General features: G+C 39.2%; 1 protein-coding gene across 2 annotated transcripts in view; it reads left to right on the top strand.

Moving 5' to 3' along the window:
- The window catches only part of LOC121520404 (adenylate cyclase type 1-like), a 73794-nt gene that overhangs the window by 15209 nt on the left and 30818 nt on the right, over positions 1-27767 (top strand). For both annotated transcript variants that reach the window (XM_041803834.1, XM_041803833.1), the window contains exon 4: positions 8113-8224. In XM_041803834.1, the coding sequence (XP_041659768.1) occupies positions 8113-8224 (112 nt within the window). The remainder of the gene's footprint in view (positions 1-8112; positions 8225-27767) is intronic.

Below are 27767 nucleotides of genomic sequence, written 5' to 3'. Positions count from 1 at the left end.
GTAGACAATATTAGATGTTAGGCTGGTCTGAGTTATCAGGGGAAACATTATGTTGGTATTACATTGCTTGATCATTAGCAGTGCAGAGCTGTGGATGATGAGTTGAGTTGAGGATGAGGTTTTGACCTTGAGCAGTGAATCTGGTACAGTAGAGTGGAACAGCTGGAGCTGGAGTCACTTCCAGCTGTTGCCAGGAAGCTGCAAAGTTTGTTTTGACGGTTTTGCTGGAAGACATTCAAAATCTGTTACAGAAGTTCTTCAGTCAGGGATGTCTGGGCTTTCCAGAGGCCCAACTCATGAAAACATGATGCCTTTGGGGTGAAGGATTATTCAATGATAAGTTGAAAAAAAAAAACAACCAGCAGCAACTAGACCAAAATAATCTATCATGTGTCCTTTACAGCAGTGGTTCACAGCAACAAAATTGATCTTCTGGACATCCAAAACTGCTTATTTTAGTTTTTTTTTTTTTTTTTTTTAAGTTTTATTCCAAAATTTGCCATACTGCTCACTGCAATAAAAGGCAAAAAGAATGAAATTTCCTTTTAAAAAAATCCCCTGAATTATCACCAGTAAACAAGAGGAAGTATAAAACAATTCTGCTCTCAGTCAATTTTTCCAATTTTTTTTCTTTCTTTTTTAGCTCATTTATGGGAAACAGTGTTTGTGCTGGGCTGTGATGCTGTCATGAGTCTACAGATCGATATGTGAAGGGAAACTTAGGGACACAGAGACCACACTGTCTCTCACCTCTGCTCTCTATCTGTAACAGACTCTAACACTAACACTTAAGGGACTTAATCAAATGTATTTGCTGACCCTAGAATTAAATATTTAGTGAGGATAGAGGCTGTGGATGTGAGGCTTGTTCAGAGGTGCAGGTGTGTCTACCTTCTCTAGAGCATAACTCCTACAAAAGTTTTTGAAGCGATTTCTAACCATGTTTGCTTTGTTTTGTTTCTTTGCTCTGTTTCACTGCTGCATTAACCCTACAGTTAAAGGGCTAGTGAGCCCATTACTGCCTCTTCCTATGTGATGCATTTAACGTGAAAGTGTTGCCTGAGCTTCCCTGGGAGAGTGGGAAACACTCCACTGTGTGTGGGATGGGTATGTGGATGACTTTCCGCCTTTACTAATACCACCAAGACAGTCAGGCTGCAGACTGTAAATCTCTGACTGCGTCTCTCACAGATTGTCCACCTGAGGCGCCGTCTTTGTCAAAATGGAAGTGCCCTAATTTGCTCGTACAACTTATTTCCAATTTTAGAATTTGATTCAAAATTTAACTTTTTTCAGAAACAAAGTCTGGCAGTTCTATTCATGAAATAACCACATTACAAACATTACAGACTAAGAAACATTTAATAAACAAAACAAAATCTAATGTTTCAGCCTGTTTTAGAAGTAGATATAGGAACAATGGCTTGCTTTAGTGTCGTTAGCTTTAACTAAAGCTCACATAGCTATGCTAGCTATGCAGTTAACAATACACAGGCCAATTTAGTTAAGTTAGCTTTGGCAATGAGAGCTTTACTAAATGTTGCTTATGCTAAAGTGGCAACGTGGTTAACATAGCTGCATAGCTTAATTAGATGCTTTGTGAGTTTTGCTTTACCTTTGTAGCTACAAAGCTATGTTATCTATGTAGCTACATTATCTACACTGCTTACACAGCAAACGTAGCAATGTAAGATATGTTTGATTGTTTTGATGGAGGGTGAACGTTTTTTCCAGTAAGCAGACTGTTCACTAGGCTTCGTTTAATGATTTATAATAAAGTTACAAATTATAAAATCAACCAGCCAGCTCTTGTGATGATGTCTCACTGACAATGATAACTCAGTCGGTTGTTTGTCTCCAGCATCTTGTGTCGGTGTCCTCCCAGTGTGTGTCGTCATCCATCATGAGACATCAGTCCTGACTCTGCTTCTCTTCAACTGCTGCTACAAGACACACACCAAATGAAACCCCTTGAGCATTATCATAATACTTCTTTAAAATGTTTTGTACCATCTGAGGTCCAAACTGCACAGTTTGTCATTGCATAAATCTGACTCAAAAATAACTGAAAATTGTAAAAAATGTACAGAGGCAAAATCTAAAAGTGACCCTATATGTAGATAGTTTTCCAATTATTGTGTTGATGTTGTAACACACACAACATACATAATTTAGGCAGCACACATACATTAAAAGTGGTGATGTGTGGTTAAAAATACACACCAGATGTTTGGAGGTTGTACTGCTAGCTCAGCATAGAGACAACACTTGTATTACTCTTCATGATTTATTGCATCTGCCTTAACATTACTAATTACCAAGTGACCTTCTGTTCCTTAACATAAACTCCTAGATTTATGCTCCTTTAGGATGTGCAAAGTAGAGCAGACAGCACATGTTTGCAATGTGCTTAGTATTAACATTGCTGAACTAAATACACAGAGGCTCACACAGAGATTTAGTATCTTTTGACCTAAATAAAATGCAATGCAAACTGTTCATTAAAGTTATATCTTTTTAATCAAATATGCAACAAAAGATACACGACAGTTATATATCTGTCTGAGTGAACCAATTAATGAAAAATCCAGTCCAAGCTTCTTGCATTTTTCCATCAGAGCCGTTCTTCAGTGGTGAAGTACTGTGATTCCAGACCAGACACAGGCCTCATGCTCTGTGCATGCTTCATGTGAAGATGGAGACAATGCTGTGCATGTGGTCTGCATTCAGCAAACAGTGACCAGAAATAACTGAGTTCACACGAGGTCATGAGACAGTAGAGAGCATGCAAATGGTGGGATGCACTCTGCAGCACATAATGGCTATTTTTTTTCTTTTTCTTTTTCTTTTTGCACAGTCACATGTGGAGACAGTCTTACTTTCTATGCAGCAGTAAAATAAAAAAAATGGTTGACTGGAAACTTATAAAAAAACACTTAATTGAAGGCAAGCAGTAACTCAGAATTTACCAGGCAGGTGCATGAAGGACACTGAAATATGACTAATCAAATAGGGAGAGAATGCAGAATTGTTTCAGTCAGCTGCTCCAAGGTTTTAAATAGATATTTTTAACCAAAGATTAAATGAAAAATATTGACATCTCATGTTATTTTACTGTAGCCTTTTAACATGTGGATAGCTGGATGGCTTAGTGGTTTATATCACTGACTCTGATCTCTGAGGATGGTGGTTAGTGCACACTAATTGATCAGTGTGGGCTCCTGGGCAAGGTCCTTAACGCCACATGTCCATCACTTTAAATTAAAGTGTCTGCTAAGTGGCACTGTAACCTCAGATCACCCAGAAATGCCTGCGGACATCAGTCAGTATGAGATACCATTTGAGCTATCTTAAACATTGTAGATGAACTGTGCTATTTTTTCAACAAGTTCTGAAATATTTAGCAGGTTTTACAAGCTAAAACATTTCTGTTGTAGTGCAGGACTGACCTCTATCCAGCTATGATGCCACAAGAGCATTCAGTTGTTGTTTCTCTGAAGTATGATAGATTAAATACGGTATTTTCACTGACTTTGGAAAGTTGGTAGGTTCTGCATTCTTGCAGTGAAACTACCATTTTACCTCGACACTCAGTCACTGAGTGGGAAAGGTCGCCTTGCCTCCCAAAAAAGGACAGAGCTAACAGATCTTTCAGACTGGGTGTGTTGCAGCTATGTAACAACTAGATTTTAATTTCAGCGTGCATATCAACAAGATGGGGCTTCCACTGCTTCATCACCTTCCCTAATGCAACTGAGAGCCATATTACCAAAATAGACAGAAAAATAATAGACAGCCATATCTTTCCTTGTTTTTGCTGATTTGTCTTTCCACGTAGGTAGTATATGCCACCAGGAAGAAAAAGACCCAGTGTGTGCTTTTCGAAGTAAAAGTGGCATTTACTCACCTTGTTTACAGATTTCTTTAATTCTGAATTTTTCCCAGCTAATTTTTGGAATAGTTAAAGCCATTTGCTGCGAGATTGAGATAAAACTTTTGAAAAAAGGCAGAGCTGTGACAACAGGGAGGTGCAGCCAAAATGCAGCATGCACATGCCTAGTATGAAAGCTGTGACAGAAACGCACCCATCTGAATTGGTTATAATAATGGCAGATGGATGGGGTTGATGCAAAAATATCTAAAATTGCTGAGTAAGTGCCCTTAAGTCAGTGTAAACACAGAGCGGAAGACCAGTTAAAGTCACAGAACAGGGTTGATGACTGCTAAGGCACATGGTGTGTAAAATTTGGTGCAGATCTGCAGATTCCATAGCTGAAGCATTCCACACTTTCACTGGCATCAATATAAGCACAAAAACTGTGCAGCCAGAGCTTCATGGGATGGGTTTCCATGGCCAAGTATCTGCATGCAAGTCTTACATCACCAAGTCCATGCCAAATATCAAATGTCATGGTGTAAAGAACACTGACACCGGACTGTGGAGCAATGGAAATGTGTTCTGTGGAGTAATGAATCTCTCTGTCTGGCAGTCAGATTGGTGAGTCTAGGTTTTGCAGATGCCGGGAGAATGTTACCTGCCTGACTGCACTGTGCCAACTGTACAATTACAGGGGGGGATAATGGTTTGGGGCTGTTTTTCAGGGTTCTGGCTAGACCCCTTATCTCTAGTGAAGGGCAATCTTGATGCTTCAGCATACCAAGACATTTTCATCAATGCTATACTTCCAACTTTGTGGCAACAGTTTGGGGAAGGCTCTTTTCTATTCCAATATGACTGTGCCCCAGTGCACAAAGCAAGGACTGTAAGACATGGTTTGATAAGTTCAGTGTGGACGAACTTGACTCGCCCTCACAGAGCTCTGACCTCAACCCCATCAAGCATCTTTGGGATGAACTGGAACAGAGATTGCGAGCCAGGCCTTCTTGTCTAACATCAGTGCCTGAGCTCATAAATGCTCTGCAGAATGAGTGGGCACAAATTCCCACAGAAACACTCCAGAATCTTAAGGAAAGCCTTCCAAGAAGAGTGGAGGCTGTTATAGCCGCAAAAGGGCGTTAGCTCCATTTTAAAGTACTAGAATACAATGTAAGGGATACTCTCATTTTAGCAATTTTAATTACTTAAAATTACCTTACTCAAAGGTGTATATTTGTGCTTAACTGTGTGTTAAACTAACTAACTTTAAGTAATGCAATGAACATAGTGCTTACTGGTAATTACAGTATTTCATAATGTAGTTTGAAACAGCCGTTTCTACTTTCAGTTGTTTTTTTCTCCATAAGCACAGTGACACTTATTACAAGATGAACTTAGGATAACAGGAGTTTTTTTTTTCTAGAGGCTTGTGTTTCTGTGTGGGAGGAAAGTCCTTGAGTGGATGAGTAGCAGAAAGGTGTGGAGATGTGCCAGGGCTCAGATCAGGTAGCCACGCCCACTAGACATGCAGATACACCAACACAGACAAGGGTGGAGAAAACAAAGCCCTGACTACTTCTTACTTCTATTTATATTGTACTAATCTCTCTATTTGACCCACATACACATTTCCTTTGGCACTTCATTGATTGTACAGGTGAGACGTTGGAACTCATTTACAGTGAGCTTGTCTGAGTTAACGTTTCAGCACTTTGACCCTAAGCACTTGTCTCAGCACTTTGAGCCAGCACAGTATCTAATGTTTCAGTCATTTGTCATCTGCAAATAAAAGCCTTTTACCCAATCCACAAAAAAACTCACTTCATTTTTCCTCATTATGTCAACATCTGCCAGACAACAAACTGACATTTATCAGCTTCCCCTGCAGGATCCAGAATTCTGTCACACTGTGAAAAGTCCAGCCCACATGAGAGCCTCAGACATAAGAGTTGTAAAGAGACAGGCAGTCTGATGACTAATCCCCTTCACACCCTCCATCCTAAACATTATCCAGGGCAAATCCTTCATGGGACGAGTTCCTGCTTGGAGAGATGCAGGCCCGAGACCCAAAGTGATAACAGGAAATCACTCAGGTGCACAATAAGCACATTAAAACAGTACAGATTACAACACAGGGATAATTAAAGTTCTTATGAAGGATAAAACCATTTGGGGAATTTTTTTTCAACAGTGTAGAAGATTCAGGCATCAGGAGAGAGAGTGTTTGCCGCTGAAGTGTTAAAGACTTTAAGACTTGTGTTTTGCTTAAGTCCTAGAAAGGTGATGCAAGAGCTCGCAAGCAAGGCAAACTTAGAGAAGAATCAGAAAAATGTAAAAGCTGATTATTGCACTGCTGGAATCCCTTGGGTGTCCCCTGTTTAGACATGTTTCCATTTGGTCTGAGTCTGAACTGTATAAATACTGTATATAAACCACCTTTTGCCTTTAGTTTTTGACAGGATAGTTGAGCAACGACAGGATATTTGGGGAGCGGGAGTGGGGGAAGACATGCATCAAACATGCACCGAGATTGGAGTAACGGTCTGCCTGTCACATTTATTACAAGCCAATCAGAGCGGCAAGACAAAATGTGCTGTTGAAGTTTATAAATGATGATGCTTGTTGGTGGATAAAACTCATGCTGAGGCCGATAAGGAGAAGAGTGAACACATCTTTTCCATCATGAAAAGCTTTCTATGCTCTTGTTTTGATAAAGACGTGGTCCAGTTTGGATAGAACTGCCGCTGTACTATAGCTCCATCCAAACAGGGGGCAGCCATAACTACTGACATCCAACACAACTAATCTCCGCCATAGCTTCCGCCTTGTTCTTCTCAAATGATGCTGATTGGTCAGGTTTGTTTTCAGATCTGGTGCAGTCGTTTCAGATTGAAGCTTTACAAGTGGATCTGCCTGATCACAGACATGAAATCTGGTCAAACCATCTGCTTTGAAAGGTTAGATTTAGACAGAATGCTAAAAAAAATGACACAAAAACGGTTTTGGCCATTTCCAAGGGTCATACTTGATGTAAATAGTTTTTGTTGATGTTAAATCCACACAGAGTATTTGAGTGTTTTATGGCACAAACCATTAACCAGAACATCATTAGTGCTAAGAAACAGATAACATGAATGTATATTTCTGTGGTATTTTTTAAAATCAGAATCAGCTTTATTAGCCAGCTATGCCTAAATATACAAGGAATTTGGCATTGTTAAACTGTGTTTTAAAAGTTAACACTCAGTATAAAACTATAAATGAGCAATAAACTTAGATGTACTGTATATGCTTAGATTAGACAAAAGAGCAGTGATTCAGCCATGAAAACCACTTCTGTATATTCTTTGTTTCTTTGTTTTCTTTCTGTATATCAGTAGCAGATGCAGGACCTGAGCAGATCTGACACCCAAGAAGATATGGTACCTCTCTGGTGTCATAGTGTAACTGGTGTTGCATTACATTGGCTGATCCAACCGTCGTAGTGTTTCTGGACCTGCTGACCCCCAAAATTTGTGGTTTCATTTTGTGTAGGTTGTCAGAGTGTGTCATGGCTGCACCAAGCAGCAGCCAAATAAATCCCCCCACTGATTCCAGACTCTAGAGGTGGTAGCTGAAGAGAAGCAGAGACTGGATGGAAAAACGTCAGAATCGGGGCAAGAGAATAATATTGTAAAAGGGACTTTAGGCTAACAGTGACAGCTTGGACAAATGACAGAGAAAGAGTTAGTGAGCATGCAAGAGAGGAGTGAATGAAAATCAAACTATGACTGTGTCTTCCTGACTGAACCGCGCTAGAGCTTTATTTAAATGTCTTCTTTTGGTATGGCTCCCACCACATCAGTGTCCATGTCAAAACAAACACTTAGAATATGCACCTTTTCTTGGAGAAAAACTCATCACTTGGAGTCTGTAGCAACTTTTAAAAGGGAAAACAAGTTCACCTGAAGGCGGTGACAGCACCTTGATGATTGCATTAACCTAGAACAGTTCCTGACCAGCTCCTAACAGGACATGTCTCCACCTTCATCCCCTTGAGGACGCTCCTGCTGCTATTTTGAGTTTCTCTGCTTGACTGAGCTGCCAGTCAGTTTAAGAACACAGGCTCTCCTGCTCTGTCTGTTTTTATTTTATCTGCTGCTGAAGGTCATTTCTGTGAATGTATGACAAGTTAGCTGCCTTGCCTAGAATCTCATGCACTGACACAAACGCCTCTCTTTCCCTCTGTGTTGCAGCATCCTGTTTGCAGATATAGTGGGTTTCACCAGCCTGGCCTCACAGTGCACAGCACAGGAGCTGGTTAAACTGCTAAATGAGCTGTTTGGGAAGTTTGATGAGCTTGCCACGGTGAGTCTGATTCCCTTCACTGATCACATATCCTTCAATTAAAGTCACTGTTGGCATAAAAAGCTGCTCCTTTTCTCTGTTTGGATACTCTGTGTGTTGGCTCAGTCTGCAGGCACATGCCAATATTGTACTAGCTTTGGATGATGTCACAGTGAATACTGGAAGCCCATATGATGCGTAATATGATTATCTCGTGCTTCATTTGAGAAAGAGTTGAGAGACCTCTTTAATCTCGGCTAGATTTACCCACTGTTAAACCTTTCCTCCTCTCTGGCTGTCTGACTGAAGTGCATGAAGCGAGCTCTGAGTTGCACTTGTTGCAATCTCTCTTGGTTTGCATGTGGAAAAGATTTCATCCCTCCCATCTGTCAATATTTCACTCTTTGTGATTTATATGCTGAAAATCCGCTCAACTTTTGAATCTGAGCGCTGTTCTTAATCTAGTCGCTTCAAAATGTGACGCTATCAGTGATGTATAATTTAATCTGAGCACCACAGATGCCTTGATGTGCCTTTACTTTACATCTATAGATTTCTAGAAAAGGGTTGATATGACCGTCTTGTCCAGCGCTGTGATTTCTGCTGACGCATGCAGTATTTTTGTTGGTGAAGAAGGTTGAGCCCCTGCAGATCACCCTGCCACAGCCCTAGCTGCATGTAATCTGGCCTCTATTACTTACACCCTGCACATGCCCTTGTCAAATCCATTAATCCACAGGATTACAACTAACCCCTTTTTTGCGTTCATAGAAGGTATTACTTGGCCATACTGCCAACGTCTATTTTTAACTTGTTTGTTTACGGGCATAAAATTAGAAGTGACTAAAAAAAGAATTCCTCTCTTTTGACCTGTTATCATCAAATGATTGTCACAAGCTCTCCAATTAATCTCGGAGCATTTGCTGCACCTGCCTTCTCCTGTTCTGTATTTTAGCTGTGGTCTGTTCCAAACTTCCAAAGAAAAGTTGCTTTTACTCTGAAATGTTTTCAGCCAGAACAATAAACTGTATTAGATAAAGCCACTTTTACATCATCCATTGGTTTCTAAATTGTCCACTTAAGTGTTGATTATTAATTTAGGCCTTTCTGTCAGTTCTTTTAAACCAAAGGTTACCATTGTACAATGTCTATAAAAAGTATTCACTTCCTTGGATGTTTTTGATTTTACAAATCAATCATGGTCAATATAATTTGGCTTTTTTGACAAATAGCCTCTTAAATGACAAATTGAAAACAGATTTCACCAAAGTGGAAGGTTCTTTGGTCTGATTAGACCTAAACTGTGCTTTTTGGTCATCAGAAAAGATGCCAAGGTGGGCACCAAACACTGCACATCACCACAAACACGCCACCCACATTGTGAAGCACAGTGGTTGCAGCATCATGCTGTGGGGATGCTTCTCAGCAGCCTACCCTGGAAGGCTTGTAAAGATAGAGAAAAATTAATTTGGGAAAATAAAGTAAAATCCTGGAGGACAGTCTTATTCAGTCTTCAAGAGATGGCTTTGGAGAAGATATATTTTCCAGCAAGACAATGACCTGAAGCATACAGCAAAAGCTAAACAGAAATGATTTAAAGACAACAAGCAGAATTTTCTGGAGTGGCTGAGTCTAAGCCCAGACCTCAACTCAAAAGAGAATTTGTGGCTGAACTTGAAAAGAGCTGTTCATGTTGATCCCCATGCAACCTTACTGAGCTTGAGAAGTTTTGCAAAGAAGAAAGGAGTAAAGCTACAGTGTCCAGATGTGCAAGCCTGTTTGAGACCTATCCACACAGACTTAGAGCTGGGATTGCAGCCAAAGGTGCATCTGGCTTGAAAAGGGTGAATATTTATGCAGTTTCTAATTTTACATGACATATTTTAATTTCATTGCCATCACTTTAAGGAAGTCTGTTTTCACCTTGATGTTGAAGAGGATCTTTTAACTTTCTGTCAAAAAAGCAAAATTATATTAACCATGATTGATTTATTGGTTTATAAAATCAATAAAAAGGGTAAACATCAAAGGGGGTGAATACTTTTTATCGGCACTGTAGGTTGAGGGGGTGGAGCTAGAGAGAGACAAGGTGGTTGGGCAGCTCAGCTTACCCATTAGCTGGCCAGTGAGCTAATTAAACATTATTTTCCCACTTACCATAAGAAGATGAGACCTTCTGGAACACGAGGGTTTTTTGACCAAAAGTACCAGGAACTTCTCCTTAAGGAATCAAATGGTTCTTATGGTCCATTTTTGTCTGTGTTCCCACCAGTAGGGCCTAAAGCCCTGGGACAATAACACAAATCAGGAAACCTGTCACAGCTACAGAGATATCACAACTGAGTGATATCAGATGATCAATAAATATTTAGATGCCAAGGGTCTGATTATTTATTAGACCATATATAATTGTTGAATGTTATCATTGAATTTCCTGGGGGCATAGAGAAATGTAAGTCTGTAACCAGTAGAAGGCCAATAATCTGAGTGGTCACCTGAGAGTGGGCCAAGGAGTCCTTCAGTCTGTGCTGACATGTCCCAGTTTTGGATGGCCACTGTCCCATTTTCAACCAAGTGACATACTTGAACAATGCTTTATGGTTGCTTGCAACACTGATTTGTCTGTGTGTGTTGCCAGTTAATCTTGTTGACAGGCTGTAGCTGTTTTAATCAATAGAAAACCATCACTGATGCACCATGGGTCAAAGTTCAGCACTGATACGTCAGTGCATGGATCGTTCAGTCTTGAGGTGTGACTGTTGCTGAGCTAGGCTGGCTTATCACACTGACAGGACCTGCTGTGTAACGATAGGTAGGCTTGCTGAAAAGGATTTCATGATTTTCTAGAGAGCTCCAGGAGAATTAGCTTCCTCTAAAACACTGGGTCTCAACCTGGGAGTTGGGACCCCACTGGGGTCGCGAAACACTAAGAAGTGGTCACCAGATGCCTTAAAAAATGGAGAATAGTTTTGAAATGATTTTTTTCCCACCCAATTTACTGTTACTATTATTTGCCCCTTTAATCAATTTTGCACAATTTGGACCTATTTTCTGCCACTTTACTCAATTTTCTTCCAAATTTGAAACATTTTTATCTCTTTTAACCAACAGTTTGTGCCAATTTTAACACATTTTTGCCACTTTAAACCCATTGTTATCACTTCTAAACCCTTTATACCACTTTTTACTGCCTGTTTTGCCACTTGTAAACCAGTTCTTGCCACTTTCTGTATATTGTTGCCTCTGTTGACCCATTATTGTCACAAACAATCCCTTTTTATAGCTATTTATGCCCATTTTTGCCCATTTCAACCACATTTCCATGTTTGATATGCCCATGTTGACCAGTTCAACCCATTCCTGCCAATTTCTGCCAATTTGTCTGCCCCAGTTAACCAATTTTTGCCAGATTTAAGCACATTTCACACTTTTGAATCCCATTTTACCAATCTTAATCTTTTTTACAAATTCTTGTGCCTGATTTTGCCATTTCAACCCATTTTTGCCTTTTTTTTGCTCTTTTTGCCACTATTATCAAATTTATGCCGCTTCTAACCCATTTATGCTACTTCTAAAACCAAGATGTACAATTTTAAGATGACTATATACTACGGCAAAAATGACTTAAAAAAGATACCTGTTGCTATGTTAAGAGTGATTATTACTCAAGTTAAATATAAAATATGGATATCTAGTGTAGGGATATAAAGTGATAATAAATAAAATTTTCTTAACCTCATATAGTAGTAACAATAACAGAGCACCACTGTGTAAATGGATTGTTTATTTAATAACCAATAAAAAATACAATTATTAATTGATAAACATTTTTAATTAATTAATTAAATCATTAATTATGAATCAATCTCATACCTCAAGTTATGAGTCCTTGTGACAGTGACTCCACTTCCTGACTTAATAATAATTTCTTGACAACGACTGACGTTTGGAAGATTTATTATTAAAACACAGAAATACAATGTATATATTACATTGTTAATATGAATCTATTGTGAGTAATTAAACGGGAAATGACTAAATGTGATGATAAAGGAATGATGTTAATCTGGTTTGATGAAAAGTGGATGACTTGAAAATAAAGAAAAAGATATTTAATGGTGTATAATTTGGGATGTAAATTTGGAAAAATAGATCGCAATTAATTAATTGTTTTAATGGAACTGTTGGAGACACCGTCAACCCTGATGAGTTGGATCAGAATCCTACTGCTTGCCATAGAAGAAGGATGAGGAGATGAACTGTCTGAGGTGCTGAGAGCCCAGAGCTACCGCTGGTACCAGCTGGATCAGACCTTTGATCAGCTGAGCTGGTGGGCTCTGCAACGGCTACGAGGTGGATCTTTTAGAAGACGAACTGTGTCTGATGAACACGGCAAGATGTGTCCTTTCCAAGGATTCTGATGGACTCATCTCGTTCCCAGAAAACAGTTCTTAATTCATCCAATTAATATCAAAGGTTGATAAACAAGGATGGGTAATTGGTTGACAAGGAGGAGAGGTCCTCCCCCTCTTAGAGATCCTGCAGGAATTCTTAAAAGCTGCAGACATTAACCACAGGGAAGGGTTTCCCTGTCTTTCTTCCTTGGGTTGTAGGACATCTAGCAGATTTAGGCCTTGATTCCGGTACACTAGCTAACTTTACAATGGACCCTGATTTTGCTGACCTCCATGCGCCCCTAGTTTGGCTGGGTCCCAGAAAGCTCTCCCATTTATCCCCCCTTACGGGCAGCCTTGTCTGCACATGACTATTCTCTGTTGTGCGTGGCTGTGTTCAACCCCCTTCAGGTACAGTAGGGGTCCCCGGTCTCTGGCACCTTTATTTTGGGGGTTGCAGACTGACAAGGTTGAGAACCCCTGCTTTAAAAAGTGACAATAATTGAATATGCTGCATTTTCAACACGTAACATGTGTCCATTTTCAGTCACTGAGGGTGGAAATACTGACATTCAAATCTAGATTAGAATATAATAGAATACTATTATTGTCTTTGCACATAGTACAATGATATCTGGCGAATACAAACAAAGGGTACAGGCTGGAAGTAGCACTGATGAGACTTACTCGCCATTACACACCTTTCTTTAGCCTCAATTTTTGGCCCAACTAGCGTAAAAGTTCTGCACAGTACTGTATTAATTTCACTGAAAAGATATTCAACCAAGACAACCTCAGTGAGATAAAGAATCTCATTCGCAAGAGTGTCCTGGCTGAGGCAAGCATCAGCACATTCAACAAAGTTACAGGTATAAAACACAGCTTAACTGCAAACACAGCTCACCCAGTCAAAGAGCAGAAAGTCATGTGTCAAAGCATCTACAACCTGACATCTTTTTTTTCAGTCTTTAATCTGCTTTTAAAAAGATTTAGAGAGACCAACTCCCAAGGTCACAAATCCTCCTTCAGGAGAGGGGCAGGGTTTCTGAAAACCCTTTTCTCCCATTTAAGTGAACACTTTAGGGACAAATAGCTAAAATAAGCCTTGTGAATGGGTCACAGAGCTAAGACTATGGCCTCCAGCACTTTTCACATGAATAAAATTACAATAGCATGACAGCGGCAGGTGAAGTATAGAGTCATAGATGAGGATATGCCAGTGAGTTTGTCTATGAATGGTCACTGAAGGCCAGACAACTTGGTCAGAGATCAGCGAGGAGTTAGGACTCTGACACTAGTATGCACCTCATTGCTCCTTGAGTATCAAAAGATGTAAGGTAATAAGAAGTACCAAAGTCTCCAGAGGGAATAAACAGATATACACTATTCAGCTATTCAACAATACATTTTTAACAGAACAAGCTGAGTAGAAAGGTCATGACTCCTGAAATGGTTCCAGATACCAAAAGACTCAAACGCAGAAGAGCTGACACAGTTTGAAGTTCAAAAATACTCTTGGTTTTCACTGACAAAATTTGGTCCAGTCCAATGGGGGAAAGGCAAAAATCCAAAAAGCCAATAAATTGCAAAACTAGAATAAAGCTGTAGACACTGTAGAGAAACAGAGATAATCTGGCAACTGAGTAGGGCAAACAAAGGAGTATATATAGTGGCTGGCTAACGAGATAATTAGGGGCAGGTGAGTACTGAGAGCAGCTGCTGATAGTCAAGGAGCTGAGACACACCTGAGGGCAGGCACTGAAACGACAGATGTTAGATTTCAAAATTAAACAAGAAAAGAAATGAATATTAACTTGATGTTATAGATTCCAACTGCAACATCTATTTTATATTACTGAAAAAACAACCTCATTTCTTGACCTCACAACAAAGTAACTAACAATTTATTCAAGTTTCTCATAAAAGAGTTTTTATTTTGCTCATGTTAAAGTGAAAAACATAACCCATGACATTATACTTCACCTAATGGCGTTTTTTTTTTTTTTTCAGAGATGACCCTGAACCATTCATCAGCGCCTTAATTCTGCTAATTCGTTTTATTCTGCCAATTTCAACACAGATTTCAACACTGGGTTAATACTGTTTTTACTAACAGGACTTGTTGCACAGTTTGGGCTTGCTCTTCATGGTGCTCTGAATAGCAGCTAAAGCCAGTAAGTGCATGCTTCTCCCACCGTCTGAGTTTTTTTCTCTTTGCTTGCTTTGTTTAGTTTTATTCTCTCCTCAAGATGACAGTCAAAGGTTCATGCTCTGGTGCGAGCAAGAGATCAGAGGAGAGTGACAGCAATGTTTCCTGTCCATAAAAAGATTTTCTTTCCATCCCGGTGCACTCCCCTATTACATCTCAGTAAACAAACCCACATAGCGTGCTGTTTGGACAATATTTACCATAATATTAAAGCACAGATATCACAGAGGTTTATATGTTATGGTTATCTTTTAAATGGTGACCATTTCATCCTTATTTGGAACATGATGACCAATACTATTGATATAAAGTGTAAACAGCAGTAGTCTGCAGTGTGTTTAACACTATCCTTTGATAAACTGTGATACATTAGAGCAGAAGATAAAATGAGGTCTCTGCCTCTCTCTCCTCTAGTCTGTGCATAACGCAGCTTTACACACAGGTAGAAGGTCAGTGTCCTTTTTTTCCCTCACTGTGTCATTCATTGTCTTTTCAGCTAAGTTGGCTGAGAGAAAGGACAGACTTTTCATTCATTCTAGGTATAATATAAATAATATTAATACTAACATAGAGGGCACACTTGAAGTTCCCTGTGAGGGGGAGTTGGCTCACCTATTTGTGTTACGGACTGGTTAGAGGAGTAATTTCAGGGAGCTGATTAACCCAGAGCAGCAATTAGCTGTATGTCTGAGGTAAGAAGGGACTTTGTTGTGTCATTGATCCCGTTAGTTTGGAATCAGCTCCAACTGTGTGCATAGCGTTTTTATGTCACAGCAACATGTGGCAGGCTGCTTGCCTCAGTTTGGGCTAACATCAGATTAAAAACAAAAACAACATCGCACTGGCTATGGCTGGACAAATATGTATATGAAAGGGAAATAACATTGTGTGGTGTTGGAGAGAAGGATGTTTTTGCACCTCTGTCTGCCTTAGAACTATTCTACCACATAGGCATCAGCTAGTGTTTTATTTGGTTATTTGGTCTTGTATTGATGTGCTACATGCTTGCATAGAAATAATTTCATGCAAATTATTTGCACAAAAATACCTCTGGTGTACAAGAACCAGAATGTTTGTTAGTTTGTTTAATGCAAAATCTGTATGTATACAGGTTTGTGTACATGCTAATATGTTTTCATGAGTTAGAGAAAGACCCGAATGGCACAAATGATTTGACTTAGAGGGAAAATTCAGTGCCCTAATTAGCCAAATTGACACCCATATAGGTGCCATGAATGCAGCAATTAGTCAAACTTACCAAAAATGTTTTTGTGTACTTGTAAACATATTATTTGCCGCTGTAAAGTTGAGCGTTCTAATATGGGGTTTAATGGGATCAATTTGCTTTTGGAGCCAGCCTCAAGTGGCCACTAGGAGAACTACAGTGTAGTAAATCCTGCATTGGTATCTTTTCCACACCCTTGATTTTGCTGCTTTGCAAAAACAAAAGGATTCCATGCATTACAGTGCACAAGCCAAACACACAGAGACATTACCATTCAAGTGTTGCTGTCAAGTCGATGCATTTCTACAGTTAATTTAGTGCTCTGTTGTGCATTTCAAGAATCCTCACCCAAAGCAGTTCAGCTATGAAAAAAAATCTGCTTATGTTTCAGGATTTTTCTGTTTGTTGTGATTTGAGCTGTACCGTATTTTATTTTCCTTTGCTTACAAATGAGTACATTTCTCTGATCTCCTCTTGGCTGCTTGCTGGGAGCCCTGTGTTACTCTTAAAGGCTTTCCCCAACCATCAAAGTTGTCACCAAATGTCCTCCTCTTGCCCTGCCCTGACCAACAGCCCCACTCATTCTGATCCACTTTGGCAGGAAGTGGCAGTGCAAGTGACTCATAGCTGTGGTCACTGTGGGCCCGCAGACTTCTCATTCCATACGAAGAGCGGGCGATGCCACATGGCCACTGGGCATCATCTCATGATACGTTTCCAGCACCATCCCCACACCACCTGTCCACTCTCAGGACTTGTCAAACAGCATGGGAAGTGGGCCAGGAACGCAGTGTTCTCCTCAAGTGCTGTTGATGTAGTAGACCAAGACTCTTCTCTTCTCTTCTCTTCTCTTCTCTTCTCTTCTCTTCTCTTCTCTTCTCTCTTCTCTTCTCTTCTCTTCTCTTCTCTTCTCTTCTCTTCTCTCTTCTCTTCTCTTCTCTTCTCTTCTCTCTTCTCTTCTCTTCTCTTCTCTTTTCTTTGCTTTTGACATCAGTTTATGGAGTTGACATAACATAACCTTAAAATAGGATTATAACTGTAAGCTGCTGCAAACTGGGTTATTTGAAGAGGAAAGAATGACGCAGAACCTAAGTGTTTTATGTATAACCAAAACAAATCACGTGAGCTGAAAGATACTAAAGAATGATGTAGTCCTATCAAATGTAACTTAACTACCTTACAACAGTTGCTGCTCTATTTCCACTGTGCTCCAGTCAGCTGCTTTCAGTGCTATGTAACTTTGCCTGCAGTTTTCTTGCAAGAAGTGCATGTGGCTTTGATAGTCCACACACCAGCTTTCTGCTAAAAAGAAGCCAGTTAGCTGATCTTGGTGCAGTTTGATTAAGTGACTGAGGCAAAAACAAATGAAGGAGGAGCGTGTGTAGCCACTTAGCCACAGACAGTAGACCCCATGGCAAAAACTGGAGTATTGTGTCCTGATATCTCAGGATTAAACATTTTAGAGTTGATTTTAACTCCACTCAGAGTGAAATGGACTTCAGTGTTACAGTTATTCAACAGTGCTGATCCACCAGTGCTAGTGCAACGCTGTACAGAGTTGTTGATCTAAGCTCTGTCTAATGCAATTCCAAATATCTGGGGTGTCTGTGAGTGGAGTTTCCCATCATGCCATTGGGCAGAGTGTTTCGATGTGTTTTAGATGTGTTTAGTTGAGTTTGGATGTTGTATGGTGATCCCTGCTGGGGTTATTTTGCTCATGTTTCTGATTGTTGTTGTTTTTGATGTGAGACACATTTGTACCATGAGTGAAGCTATCCACTGAGTAAGTCCCCTCTTGTGACATTCGGTATGTGAGTTTAACTGTCAATTTGCTTTGTATTTTACTTTATTGTAGATGTGTGACTTTACGTGAACAACTTGGTTGGAGATTTATTCTCTTGTTGTTCTTGGGTCAGTGTATTTTTTCTAGCAGATCCATTTCCTCGTAGAAACCATACTCAGAAAATGGGAGAGACTCTCGTTATTCCATTTTTTTTGTTCTTGACCAGAAATGACAAAACGGAAAATGAGATGTCTTTCTGTTTTTTTTTTTTTTTGTTTGTTTTTTTTTTTTAAATTTTGGTCACAAAAATGGAATTAAGAAATTACATGTTAAAAGAAGGGTCCCAATTTCAGTTTTTTCAATTCTGTTATTTTGTTTTCTTTATTTAATGAAGTACTTGAGAAAAAAGGAAATCATGTTACCACTGGGAAAGGTGAGCTTTTCAAAAAAAAGGCCTCCATGTCAAAACAAGAGCCATCCATTGAATTTTACAGTATTTTAATAGGCCTAAATGTGCTATATAAAATTTATGATAAATAATGTAAATTGTAAATGTACTGGCATTCAACAGACTGAAATATTATAACCTTTTATTATCTTTCATTCTCATTTTATACAAAAACATATATATGGAGGCTTTTATTTTGAAATGCTCACCTTTTCTAATGGGTCACATAATTTCCTTTTCCTCAAGTATTTCATTAAATGAGGAAAACAAAAGAAAAGAATCTGAAAAAAAACCAACATTTTTACCCTTTTTAAAAAATGTTATTTGTTTTTCCGTTTTTCAAAATTAAAAAAAAATTGAAAAATGGCTCGTTTTTCCATTTTTTGTCAAAAACGGAAAAACGGAATAACAAGAGTTTCTCCCATTTTTTGAGTATGGTTTCAACCAGGGATCTGCCTGAAAATAAATGATCTTTTTGCCAATAAGGCAAAATCACATTTGACCGGACAACTCCTCAACTTCTCAGTACTTAAAGTCAACTTTATTTACTTTTTACTTTTACTTGAGTAAATATTAACCAGAGGAACCGTCCTTGTACTCGAGTATAATTGTCATGTACTTTTCCACCTCTGGCAAACAGTTTGCAAACAACAGGCTGTAGTCATTATCAGAGTCGTCAGTCAACATGGGTTTTAAGCTTCTCACAACATCTTTGCTGTCTTTGCACCCTCTGCTTGTCAACAAATACATCTTGTTTAGGAGAGGGAGGCTTAACAACATAATGTGTGTATTCAGAGACCTCCAGTGGGCACCAAAGTGCATCAAAGTAAATTTCTACATATTGTTACTGTCACTGGTTTGCACTGTTGTGCCTTAGTAAGCGTGATGGAATCCTAGTCATACAGGGCCTTTCTGTGTGGAGTTTGCTTGTTTCTTCCCGTGCATGTGTGAGTTTCTTACAGGAACTTTCTCCAAGAGTCAAACGACATTCTGGTGAGATTAATTAGTGAGTGTGAGTGCTTGTTTGTCTCTGTATGTCGGAGCTGTTATTGGCTCCAGCCCCCGGCAACTTGAAATAACTGTTATAAATAATGGATGGATGCATGGATTTAGCTTTAAGTTTACAACAAAGATCTACTTTCTAGAAGGACTTTGCAACATTATAAGGCAGAAATAAAATATGAACACAGTAAAAAAATGCTTATACATTTTAAGAGCACAATCACACACTTGTAAACACACACCACTTCCTGTATTTGAACTCTTTAAACAAAACTGTGTTTTCCTGTAACAATTTAGCTCCTGTCTTTTGAAAACGCCCAACAACACCAGGGATGACAGCTGAGCTTAAGTTTTAAAATCATTCCACATAATGGGTGCAGCAATACTAAGAGTGATTCTTCCCCACTCTGTTCTGAACTTTTGTGTTTTTATTTAAGGGAAGTTATTACTCTTTCTGAATGTGTTTGCACACTTTCATGTCTTGCAAATAAATATGCAACACTCAGAGAAAACAAACCTGTAGCCGATATGTTCCAGGCTAAAAAAGGTGTCAACTTGAAGTTAAGACCTTGATTTTAAACTTGTTTTGCAGCTTTGAGAGTAAAGTCTGGCTTACATATGAAAGATCGAAAACCTTAAAATACAGTATGTTGACGTGTTGACCAGCAGCATCAAATTTACTTAGGGAGATTTGATCTTTTCTCGTCAGACCAAACCATTCAAAGTCAGGGTCCAGCTTGAAAATTAAAGTTTACAGGAAACCCACCCACACTGATCAGTATTTGCTGTTTGATTCCCACCACCCACATGAACACAAGCTGGGAGTAATTATAACTCCGCACCAGCAGGCTGAGAATCTGAAGCCTCCTGCTGAGAGTGAAGACAAGGGGCGCAAACATCTCAGAAAAGCTTAGAAACATCACTTCACTGAGCTGTGCAGCAGTAGTGCAAATGGAATATCACACTGACATACAAAGAAGATTCAATAATTGTTCTGTAAATGTTAGAGAATAGGAGTGGTATTCTTTTAACAAGACCTACTAAAGATGTGGCACGTTTTTAAGAGGGGGACCCCGGTTTCAAAGATGGGAAACAACACAGTCAACTTTAGGCCTCCTCTCTGCAGAAACACTTCACTCCACTGGCTGTGTTTCTAACAGTCTGTCCAGATCCTGAAACAGTTTCTGCTCTATGAGGGACACTGTGGTGAATTTATTGTTGTTTTGAAGCTACAGTTTATAGATAGATCTGGACTGCTTCTGTGTCTGCATGTATTTGTGCACGTTCCTGTTTCCATGGTAGACTTTCACAAAGCTTTTCATTCTCGTCTCTTTTCTCTCCTCTCTCGACACCTCCCTGCATCACAGCTCTAAGACTCCTCCGCTCCCTGTTTCGCAGCCTTTTTTTTTTTTTTTTTTTTGATTGACATGCAGCAGCCTACTTCACTCCACTGTGTCTTTTCTGCCCTGTGGTTCTCTGTGCTCCCTTTCCTCTCTTGTTTCCAATTTTTAGGGTGGCTCAATGATGTTTCTATCCACTGCCTCTTACTTCCTTGACCTGTCAGAGTTCCCTTTTTCATTCATTTCACAACTGTGGAAGCTTAAAGAGTAGCCTGCATTGAATTTTTTTCCCTGTTTCGCTCACAATCCTTAAGAGAATCATGGTTCATCTAGGAAGCATATTTATTTTTGTTGTCAGACTTACTTTACTGTTTGAACATCATACTTCAGTGGCTTTTTGTTTTTTTTTTTTAGAAAAAAGTTTGTATACCTGAGAGAGAACATAGTCCTCTACACATAACAAAGCAGACGCTTTTGCAAGTCCACTCCTGAAAGTTTCTGAAATATTCCTGACTTGCCCATTCATGCACCTCACAGCGAGACTTTTTCCTCTTTGGTGTTTTCAGGACAGGTAACATTGCGTATGAAGCAATGGCATCTGATTGTTACACTTTCTTACTAATCAGTGCTTGTGTTATTGGTCATATTCACTATATCTAGGAATGAGTGGTAAAGAGCACACTTTCAGGCATGAGCAGCTTTATTACATGTGCTAGCTTGTAATAAATGTTCCTGAATATTTGCTGCTCTATTCTCACATTGACTCACCCTGACTACACATGGGAATTCAGAGGGGAAAATTCTGTGTGGAAAATGAAAGGACATTTGTGCTTAGACATGCAGCTCACCCTGAAAATGTCAATTATCAGCAGTTTTGTGCAAGTGAAAAGTACTAACAAACTCCTTAAATTTTCTGGAAAGTTAAAATTTAAGGACAGACTGCCATGAAATCTTCCTGAGTTGTGTCAATAGGACAACACAAAAACTGCAGATGAAGCAACAGCATCTGACCAACACGGTCTGGCTGCAGAACCCAGATCTGAGATGCTCGCCCTTGCAGACTCCTACGGTGAGACACTGCATCCATCAGAATGGACATACATGTTAAAACTAAGGATGTTCCTAAGTGTCGATTTCCCTATTCGGCTAAATGCTCATTTACATTTCATTTAACTGACTAGTCTAAAGAGGAGAAAACCCCTAGAAAACAGTCAAATTCCTCAGAGGGTCATTGTGCCAGGGGGTGTGATGTTAGCCTGATATACTCCCTACAGCATGGCTAGCATTAGAAGCTAGTGCCGCCCGCCCGCCTTCGTTCCTCTTTGCAGATTAATATCATGCTTTGTTATTTGGTATCTTTTCACGCCGGGTGAGTAGTTATACGTGAGCTCAGCCCTCAACAGCCCACATACCACTTTATTTTCCATTTACTACTTTAGAAAAGTGTCGTACCGCGGCCTTCCTACTACACACTAACTGTTCAGCAACCGCTGAACTCATGTTTATGTCTGGTGAAATGCCAGAGAGGAAGGCAGCGGTCATTAACTGAAGCTACTGCGACCTCTAGTGGAGGGAGGTTCATTACAGTTTAGAAGAGCATTATAGACAGGGATTTCAAGCCTGTGTTCATTAAAAATAATAGGTAATTAGCTTGACCGACTAGTAAATCCTGCGCTTGTTAACTTGATAAACGATTTTAACTGTTTTACTGATAAATCGTGCACATCCCCAGTTAAAACTTTTAAATTAACAATAGGTAAACTTATGGTTCAGGGGAGGGTTAAGGTAAGTTAAGTCAAAAGCCAAATACCTGCACAACCTAATTAGGCTTTAAAATAAACAGTCTGCTTATAAGGAAAAAGGCTTGTCCTCCATGAAAACACTCAAACATAGCTAACGTAGCTGAAGCTAAAGCTAATGAAGCTGTGTTAGCTATATAGAGAGCATTGCTGAATCCGAAGATAACAAAGCTACTTTAGCTACGGGGTTTACGTACCTACAAATCAAACAAGGTTTAGGTGAAAGCAAATGAAGCTGTAAGTCAGCCACATTACATTATGCTATGTTTGCTAAAGCTAGACTTGTTTTAGAAGTAATTGTTTGAACAGTGGCTCAATTTAGCTACATTGCCTTACATTGTAACTACTGAAACTATCTTAGCTTTTGCTAAAGCTAACGAGGATTAAAGGGATACTGCAACATCTTGGCCAATTCGCCCATTGCCAAATTCCTATAGTCTTAGTAAAAGGTTTGTTTCCTTTAGTTGTCAGTGCAAGCTGTTTCTAGATCTGGGGGAACTGTTAAACTAGCTGCACCACGAACGCTATGTAGGCAGATGGTATTTTTTGCTTTCCATCATCATCAAACTCATCAAATACACAATCCAATAACTCCAAAACGCTCTCGTGGACAAGTTGTGACCTGCACATTCACCACACTATGAAATAATCATGGAATATTACGAGACGGAGATGTTTTAAAGTTAAATGCAAAGCTGGAACTACACTCCAGACAATGGCTGCTGCACTGTGTCACTCCGCGTGGTGGTTCACTCAAGGGGTGGGGGCGGGGGCGTGTGGTGGCGGGCATTAGGCCGGATTTGAACCCGGGCCACCCGTATGGGTCGCGTGCCTTATCCATTCTGCCTCCTGCATCCTCAACATAATTCTTTAGTAAGGATATTTTCAGCTTAAACATCATGCAAGTACCTTTTTCTACACTTATCTTTATTGCAGTGTTTACATTTTAAACATTAATGTTGTAATATATCGAATTTTGTGTATTCATCATTGCTTCATATTACAGCAGCATATATTGTTGTCATCAACCATTTACAGTCATTGTTGTTGTAGACTTTTCCGTGGCTATGGCAGGCCCAACCACTTAGAGACAATGCTGTGACACCCAAGGATTGTGGATACTGAAGTGTTTTTGGCTGAGATAATAAACTAGGCTAATATCTAATAAACCAGGTTTTCTTAAAGGGGGTTGATTCCTTATGAACTTTGTCTTCTACCGGAGCTTATACCATAATTTCACACTCAGGTAGCTAATGTTAAGTCTAACCTGGATACTTCTGTTATTATTATTAAATCAAATGTATGAGCATTGGTACAGGAGGCCAGCTGTTGATTTGAAAGGCTAAATGTGGCCCATTTTATCTAACCAATCTGGTGCTAACTTAAAAAAAAAAAAAGTTTTTTATTGACCATCACGGGTCAGTTCCTGTGCAGTAATCCACCATGTTGCCATCAGGCCATAACCTCATATCTCCATTTTTCATCATTTATTTTAGTCTATTTTGTCATAAATCAGTGCAATGCGATGTGATGGCCTGAGTGACTGGATTCAGTCATTTTAATCAATAATACAAAAATGCTTCTATGTCCAATCTCACTGGTCAGAACCATGTAACTCTGTTCGATCTTGATTTCTGTAATATTGATAATTTAATCACACATACTAGTAACTGTAGATATGCATAGTGCTGACTATGACAATGCGGTGTGGCGATAACAGGCTATACCTGATGGCAATGTTATGTAGCACTTTCATTACCCACAAGAAAGACTGCAAAATGCTTGTGTTTGCATGAAACAAATGTCATCACTCCTCTCCACTTACTGGGATGATAAACTTGTCTTTTTGTGTTCACACATACAGCTCAGCCCAACATCTCAGGACATTTTAAGGAGTTTTTTTTATATACGTGTGAAAACACCAAATGAAACAGATTACACTAAAGTTCAAACAAAAGAAAGTATAACTCCTCAAAAAGTTAACTTCCAATACCTTGTTTCAACTTCTCAGTTAAGGTTATTATTTGTGCATCTGCAGGTTCATTTAATAAGAAAATATTATGCCAAGGAAAAAGAGCAAGTACAAGTTGTTAAGATGCTAATAAAATGTTATTTTTAAATCACTGCCCACACTGTGACAGCTGCCTGCTGGAAGCCAAGTCTGGGTGTAAACACGACTCAAATATAACCCTGTTTGGGTTTGTTCCATGAGCAGGTGCAGGGATCACTGCGAGTCCTGCAGTTTTCCTCTGACGGCTGTGAGCTGAAAAAGCCGTGGACTGAAGCAAAACCCAAACCAAACACACCAGCTTGAGGTCTAAAACGAGAAGAAAGTGAGCAAAAGTATTCTTAAGAAAAAAATGGGATACTTGAGATATACATAGAAAGACAATCATGATCTAAATGATGAGCCTTACAAAGGACAGTTAAAATGAAGCAAATCAGCTTAAGTTCTTGACCCATAGTCCAATTTAAACTCATGTTTTTTTTTATTATTTTTTTTTGTTGTTGAGCATTCTCTGACAAGAAAATGATCATGTCTTTTTACAACCTAAATGACTTTAAACAACTAAACATGTTGTCTTACTTAAGGCAAATATATCTCTGAAATATTTGCTCAATGAGTAGATCTATCCATCTACTCCATTTATCCCATAAGGGGTCAAAATGAGCTGGTAGAATCCCAGCTCTCACTGGATGAGAGGCTGGCTACACCCTAAACTGATCACCAGTCAGTTAAAAGACATGTTTTTATAATAGTTCTAATATAATTTTAATAATAATTTTGAATAATCACTTAGCCAAATGAGTGTGTCTGCACTGTGGGAGGAAGCTGGAGTAGCCACAATGCATTAGGAAGAACATAAAAACTCCACACAGAAAGGCCCTGTTTGCCTGGAGAGTTTGACCAGGAACTTTCTTGCTTTGAGACTACAGTGACAAAAACTGCAACACTGTGCGGCTCATTTGAAACAATTTTAATTCATTGTACATAGTTGGCATGGATCGCTCCATCTGGGTGGAGAGTGAGTTTTTGGCCCAAATAAAGGAGTTCAATGGACTGTGAGATGGACAGGGGAATTAGTGCAGCATCAGCAGTGTTGCAGAGGTTGCACTGGACTTTTGTGCTGAGTCGGAAGGAAAAGCTCTTAATTTACTGGTCGACCTTCATTCCAACGTTCTTGATCATGAGCTTTGGGTAAGGCCAAAAGAATGAGATGCCAGTTAAAGCGGTCCAAATGAGATTCCTCAGAAGAATGTCTTGGCTCAGCCTTAGAGATACAGGGTGAGAAACTCAGGTAGTCGAAGGGAGTTCTAAGTAGAACCACTACTCCTTCTCTTCAAAAGGAGCCAGTTGTTGGTTCAGGTATCTGAATAATAATCATATCAGAGAAACAAATTTAATTAATTTGTGTTGTAAGTAGCCCTCTTTTAACAATGTAAATCCTGTTGTTGAAAACAATTCAAATACATTAAAAGTAGCTAAAATGAGTTAATAATGGTAAGACGTGGTGGGAAAGGTGGTGAAAATGGGTTTTAAAAGGAGCAGAAATGGGTTAGAAATGCAAAAAATGACATAAAATTGGCAAAAAATAACCAAAAAAAAAAAAAAAAAAGGCAAAAATCGGTTAAAGTGGCAAAAATGGGCATGTTAAGTGGTAAAAGGGGATTCAAAAGTGGCTGAAATGGCATTAAAGTGGCAAAAATAGGTGGAAATTTGGCTAAATGGGATGAAAATTGATAAAAACTGGCAGAAAGGGTTAGCTGAGACAGAAAAATGGGGAGCAAATCAACTGGCAAAAATGGGCATTTCAAAGTGTGAAATGTGGCTTAAAAAGTGGTAAAAGGGGTTAATAGTGGCAATAATGTGTCAACAGAGCCAACAGTAGGAATAGAGTTGCAAGATTTGGTTTAGAAGTGCCAAAAACAGGCAGAAAAAAAAGTGGTGGAAAGGGTTTAAAATCAACAAAAAATGGGTTTTAAGTTGCAACAATGTGTTAAAATTGATAAAAGTGTTGCTTTTCTATAGCTACAATCAAACTAATCACATTTCACAGTGATTGTACACACCACCTTATAGTGCAACTAAACCACATCCGTAATGATCGCAGGTCGGGCTGGTGGCTCTTTCTTTTTATCTTAATAAATAAATGTGGTCCAGTTCTGACTAAACTGCAGCTATACTATTGCCACATCCATGCCAGTTGCTACACCGGTGACAGCCATTGCTATCAGCTCATATCACAACTAAACCACGCCTGTAGCTACCACCTCATTCTCCTAGAATGGCGCTGATTTGTACAAACCATTTTTAGTTCGGCACAAACAGATTGGAGCTTTGCAATGTAAAGTGTGACGTTCAACATCTAACACAATTAATCTGCTATTTGTGGCTCTCTTGGTTTTCCTTCTCTGATGGGGTTCAGTAGAAGTGTAAGCCCAACTGGTCTCATCTGTTAGTGGTAGTGGCATCTGCAGTGGTAGATGGTTATGAATGATTCAGATGGACATGCTGGTTGCAAATAATTGGAAATATGCTCTCCTTCCCCACAAAAAAATTCTTTTGATGGGGGATGCTAGGCAAACAGAGTGCAAATATTTGACTTGCTGATGTCATGAATACATTAGACATCTGTTAAACCATTATTACCAGTTCAGTTTCCTTTTAAAATGTTTTTTTTTCAGTCATCAGCTTGATGTGAATAGATATTTGTCACATAAGAAGAAAATGCATCAGTCTTTCAGTTAACAATATTATGTCAGTTCCCATCATCTCTCAGTTAGATGTTGAATTCATAGAAAGCTGCATGAGCTTTATGACAACACGAACAATTACAAGTGGCATTTCACAGTGAATTGCACATCAAGATGAATAGACTGATTTTATGTTTATGATAATAGAATGAAATAATATACTTTGCCTATTCATTCGACTTTAGAGCCATTAAATGGCATCTTTTCGTTCACACACTGTGATTTATGCATAATTGAGATATCTGCTGTCACTTCTATTCAGCTGTAATGAGGATAGAAGATAGAGAAAAATCACTGTTTTCTGCCTCCGAGCTGATGTTTCTATTTCTGTTCAGGAGTCCCGAAGAGCACTCCCTACTTCATAAAGCAATCATCAAACATTTGTCATATTGGTTATTTATATCTAAAATTAATGGGTTTACTTTACTGGTCTCCAACAACCATTCACTCCAGCCCACCAGGTTGTGGTGGGAGGAGGAAGTGTTGATACATTATTCATTTGTTGCTTCACATAAATTATTATAAATGAAATCAAATCAATAAAAAAAAGCTGGTGACTAAAGGGTGAAAAATATCACAGCAATGAGGTGGGGGGAAGTTGGGAAACTT

Source organism: Cheilinus undulatus, linkage group 13 (assembly GCF_018320785.1).
Source record: "Cheilinus undulatus linkage group 13, ASM1832078v1, whole genome shotgun sequence".
Classification (NCBI taxonomy): domain Eukaryota; kingdom Metazoa; phylum Chordata; class Actinopteri; order Labriformes; family Labridae; genus Cheilinus; species Cheilinus undulatus.
Note: the sequence above shows the minus strand (reverse complement) of the source record. Positions and strands in the feature narration are given on the sequence as shown.